Source organism: the organism of the source record quoted next, unplaced genomic scaffold, assembly GCF_019419815.1.
Source record: "Pyrus x bretschneideri cultivar Hongxiangsu unplaced genomic scaffold, Pyrus_bretschneideri_v1 Contig18, whole genome shotgun sequence".
NCBI lineage: Eukaryota > Viridiplantae > Streptophyta > Magnoliopsida > Rosales > Rosaceae > Pyrus > Pyrus x bretschneideri.
The window spans coordinates 6,446,584-6,451,741 of record NW_025999479.1 but is presented as its reverse complement, the minus strand read 5'-3'; the positions used below and the strand labels follow the sequence as shown (position 1 = coordinate 6,451,741).

General features: G+C 40.9%; 1 protein-coding gene across 3 annotated transcripts; it reads left to right on the top strand.

Moving 5' to 3' along the window:
• The first annotated feature begins 806 nt into the window (after positions 1-806).
• LOC103931591 (receptor-like protein 44) lies at positions 807-4,720 on the top strand. 3 transcript variants are annotated; one of them, XM_048582019.1, is made up of 3 exons: positions 807-2,295; positions 2,910-2,992; positions 4,176-4,720. In XM_048582019.1, exon 1 carries the CDS (start codon positions 1,374-1,376, stop codon positions 2,214-2,216), a length of 843 nt encoding a protein of 280 aa, XP_048437976.1. In that variant the 5' UTR covers positions 807-1,373; the 3' UTR covers positions 2,217-2,295; positions 2,910-2,992; positions 4,176-4,720. The 3 variants fall into 3 exon arrangements, with proteins under 3 accessions (XP_048437976.1, XP_048437977.1, XP_048437975.1); XM_048582020.1 differs by lacking the exon at positions 2,910-2,992 and having other exon boundaries at positions 4,176-4,719; XM_048582018.1 differs by lacking the exon at positions 4,176-4,720 and having other exon boundaries at positions 2,910-3,597.
• Positions 4,721-5,158: the final 438 nt, after the last annotated feature.

Below are 5,158 nucleotides of genomic sequence, written 5' to 3'. Positions count from 1 at the left end.
TTATTTCCCAACATAATAGTATTCCAAAGTGAGTTTCGATCCAATTCGGATGCTCTTTGTAGAGATGATAAGGATTCTTACACTCTATCTGTTCATTATATATCGTGTGATCAGAAATTATTTTTTAAATTTTTTTATTTAAAATAAAACACAAACAATGCCTAACTAAAGCTGACCGCACGATGTACGATGAACGAATATGATATGAGAATTCATAAGTTCCTCACAAAGAGGAAGTGAAAGGATCCTTATCCTCCAAAGGTAACCAACAACAACAACAACAAACTCATCGTATTTAGCCTCGAAGAATACGTAGAGTATTAGGCGATTTTGGGAGAAACTCGACCCCAACGATCCCACTGCCCCAATCAACAATCCCCATTCTCGCCTCTCAAGGTCCCAATTTGTTTGACACTCAGTACGAAGGGTGGAGGAGGATTAAAAAAGTGTGACATTACCAGCAAGATTGCAAATCACATTTTCCTATGTTTTCCTTATAATACCAATTAATTGTACATACCATTATTGTTGTTGTCCTTTTTCAATCAATAGATCAAATTTTTACTAAAGATTTTAGAATCCATGGTGGTGCAGGCGAACCATATGGAGTGACAGACACAGAGGGGCACGCAGTCCTCGCCTCTGAATTATGCATGCAGGCCCGTTGATATTTGACAAAAATGCTCACAAACCTCTATAACTTTTATGGAAAAATCCAGAGTACGTCTCCATTTTTAACAAATTAAACGGTGACAAATCTCGCTAATTTGTAAACGAGAATTCCACAGTACATCAACGCATAGCATGCAATATTGAATTAATGGCCGACGTACTTCTTTGAAAAATTGGAGGAATTAGGGAATAGATCAAGAAGCCCTTCTCTCTCACAAATTCACAATCTCACCATCATCGACTATTCCTCGACCGGATCGACTATCAATCGCTGCCATAGAGACAAGCAGTGCTGGTTCCCCAGCAACAGAAACTCTCTAAATGACCAAAATACCCCTGGCTTATTGTCCCTGTCTTACGCCCTCGCCGGCCCCTACCTCCTCCCCACAGCCCATTGGCCCACCCACCCCCCCAGTCCCTCCCTCGTGTCAAACACTTAATTTTCACCACCAATAGCCATCTCCAACTTAGTGCCCTCCCCCACTCTCTCTCTCTCTCTCTCTCCCTCCCTCCCTCCCCTCATCTCTTTCTCTCTCTAAACACGCACACACGGAATTGCAACACAGTTCCTCAGCTCCCTCTCTCTATTTTTTTTAACACCAATCTCTCTCTCTCTCTGTTTTCTCCAAAGCCCAAAATCCCAAACCTTCAAATTTACCAAAAGCAACCAAAGTTTCCCAAAACTTGACGTTTTTGCCCAGATGGGTTCTGCTCCTACTCCTGCTAGAACTGCTTCTACTTCTGCTATGTTATTGATAACTCTGCTAAACGTCGCTGTTTTCCGACCCACCACATCAGATCCGAGCGACGAGGCGTGCCTAACCCATCTGAGCGAATCCCTCCAAGACCCAACAAAATCCCTCCAGAATTGGACCAAATCCACCTTCGCCAACCCCTGCAGCGGCTTCACCTCCTACCTCCAGGGCGCCACCTGCAACAATGGCCGCATCTACAAGCTCTCTCTCACCAACCTCTCACTCCGCGGCTCCATCTCCCCCTTCCTCGCCAACTGCACCAACCTCCAGGCCCTCGACCTCTCCTCCAACTTCCTCGCCGGCCCCATCCCCTCCGACCTCCAGTACCTCGTCAACCTCGCCGTCCTCAACCTCTCCTCCAACCAATTATCCGGTCCGATTCCGCCGCAGCTCACATTGTGCGCCTACCTCAACGTCATCGACCTCCACGACAACTCCCTCACCGGCCCCATTCCCCAGCAATTGGGCCTTCTCGTCCGCCTCTCCGCCTTCGACGTCTCCAACAACAAGCTCGCGGGTCCGATTCCGGTCTCGCTGGGCAATCGGAGCGGGAACCTGCCGAGATTCAATGCGACATCGTTTGAGGGAAACAAGGAGCTTTATGGGTACCCTTTGCCGCCGCTGAAAAGCAAGGGGCTTTCGATTCTGGCGATCGTCGGCATCGGATTGGGAAGTGGGTTCGCGAGCTTGGTGCTTAGCTTTACCGGCGTCTGCATTTGGTTGAAAATTACAGAGCGGAAGATGGCGCTGGAAGAAGGGAAGATCAGCCACCTCATGCCTGATTACTGAGATGGGAGGAGGAAGAAAGAGAGGCTAATTTGGTAATTTTAATCATCCCCAATTGAAAAGCTTGAGCCAAAAATTTCAGGTATTTTTGGTTGTCTTTTACTGATGAGGGAATTTTTTGGTTTCTTTTTATTTTATTTTATATTTTTTGAGTTTTATTTGGTTTTTCTGAGTTTATTTTTACTTCTATTTTTTGTGCTTTCGATTCTCCATATAACTTCCTCACCAATCCAACTATGTACAAAAACCAAGTTCAAAACACAATGTTTTGGTCACAAAGTGCACTGTATGTAACTTTAGGTATATGGAAACATCACTGTAATGATATTTCAAACTAATTACGCATCGCAACACTGTCTTGAGCCGCTTCATGTAGTTTTAGTGTTTGGCTATTGTGAGCTGGTTGGAGACCAACAGAACCACATGGTCTGGTAATTGTCGACTTCTGAACCTCTCGAAGGCTTTAAATATAGTGATCATTTGCTCTCTCTCTCTCTCTCTGCCTTGCCCAACATTCTGCTCCTCTATCTCTATTTGGAGTTTGATATTAGTATATTACTGTACCAGTTTACAAAAGCATAAATATTTCGAAGTTTTTAATTAAATAAATAAAAAGCTGACTTATTGCACTGAATTTTAACAATAATTGACTGTGCCAATTGCCAAAGCTTCACATTACATTGATGATTACTGAAGGTTCTAAAAGACGTTGGGCGCTAGTCGGACGGCGGGTTGGGACCTAGCACCTAAACGGTTAGGCGGGCACCTAAGCGGATGAGGTAGATTTAACTAAATATATTATATTTCGTGTAAATAAATATCTGTTTATACTTAAAATATATATAATTTTATTATAAACTACAAAATAAAATGACATATATATTATGTAGTATTGGAACATAATGAAAACATGGGGAACAAACATATATGTGTGTTATTTTAATTATTCAACAAGTCTCTGACAATTTACTGAAAAAATTAAAATGCAAAATGAAAGTTATTTATTTTTTGTCTAAGTGAGATGCCCGCCTAGGTGGTCTAAGCGTCATTTCTTAATTTTCAAATGCCTAAGTATTAATTGGGATGATGGCCAACCGCTTAGACGGGGTAGCATGTTTGTATTATGTAGTAGGCTCCAACCTTATTTGCCCCACCCAAATAATTCGAGATTCCTTTTACTTTGTAAATTACAATTAGACATGTCAGTAAAATATGTTAAGAATGTGATTTGCTGACAAGGAGGAATTGTTGGTGTCAATTTTTTTGGTTTTTGTTTTTGTTTTTTGTGAGCGAGGGTCTCAGGCTCGTTGCTGGGACTTTTGTTAAACTATGTAATTAGAAATTTTAAGACAAAGGAGATGTAAAATTAAAGTATTTTCTAGTTCGTTTGTAATGCGTGTATTGGCGAATGCTGACATACATGAGTGGATGACTAATTGATCTTAGCAAAATCCGAGAACAAAAGCCATATTCCAACAATATGGGTAATGAAAAACATATAAAACTTGTTTAGTTAAATCCTCAACTCAACTAAACTGGACAAAGATCCTATGAAGAGACGCATGATGGAATTTTGTGACCAAAAGGGATCATGAAGGGGTATGTCAAATTCTTGAGCTTTCAAACGCTAGCCCCGCCAGACTTGTCTGTGTCTAATTAAAGATTAACTGATCTGATATGATCCGATCCAACGGCTGTGAAGATTCTAAATATTTTGTTATTCAACTTACACCGAAAGTAAAAGATGGTCAAATGAGGTTTCATTCCTCATTGAATGGGGTCCTCCTCCTAGAATGGCATGCATTACATCGTGATTGAGTGTGATTCTTTCAACTTGTGCATTTTCCATTTACTTTTTTCACTTGGGATTATGGTTTTGTCACTTAAACGGGATCTCAAATCATCTACCCTTTACCTTGCACTCCACTCCTAATTATGTTTCTATTTGGGCCTGAAATTCAGGAGGTCGGCCTAGAAGATGTGAGCTCAGAGATAAGGTTGTGGGTCTCGGCCCGGTGGTGATGCGTCTAGCCCAGGAAGTAAAGTACTCTGCCCAATGGTTAGACACTAGTAATTCGATCTAGTCCTAGGGAATTTGTTCTTTTTTTGACAAAGGATATTTTTTACACTAAGGGGAGGGGCGGGTTTAGCCTCATAATGAGCTAGCAATAATGTAGTTCAAATTTGCCTTTAGCGAAAATCAAACCTTAAGACCTCTCACACTTACAAGTGAAGAGGAATACCACTACACCGTAGTAGTAGTGAAATTAACAGAGCTAAAGAATATTTAGATGTTGATTCAGTTGAGTCTTGATTGAGTTAGGACTATTGATGAATTAGCACTAGCGCCGCCTAGACCCCACCTAGGTGCTAGGAACCGGCCACCGCCTCGATTAATGCCTAGGCGTTTGAAAATTAAGAAAGAGCGTCAAGACCTGCTAAGACGCCTGTCTAGCCCACCCAGACTTGCCTAGGCACCCGCCTAAGTTGTGACTCACTTAGACAGAAAATAAATAATTTTCATTTTGCAATTTGTTTTTTTCAAAAAATTGTAAGAGACTTGTTGAATACTTAAATGAGCACACATTATATGCGTGTTCCTCATGTTTTCATTATGTTCCAATACTTCATAATATATAAGTCACTTTATTTTGCAGTTCATGATGAAATTATATATATTTTAAGTATAAACAGACACTTATTTACACGAAATATAATAGATTTACTTAAATTCACCTAGTCCGCCTAGGCGCTAGGCCCCAGCCCGCCACCTGACTAATGCCTAGCGTATTTTAGAACCTTGAGAATTAGGTTGGGTTTTGATAAGATTCGAGTTATTCTAAGAATCAAAACATGTGGCTAATCACATAAGAAAATTAATTGTGTTTTCAATGAGAAAATTATGTAGTTTTATTGTTACAAAATTGCTGGTTTGTTGAAAATGG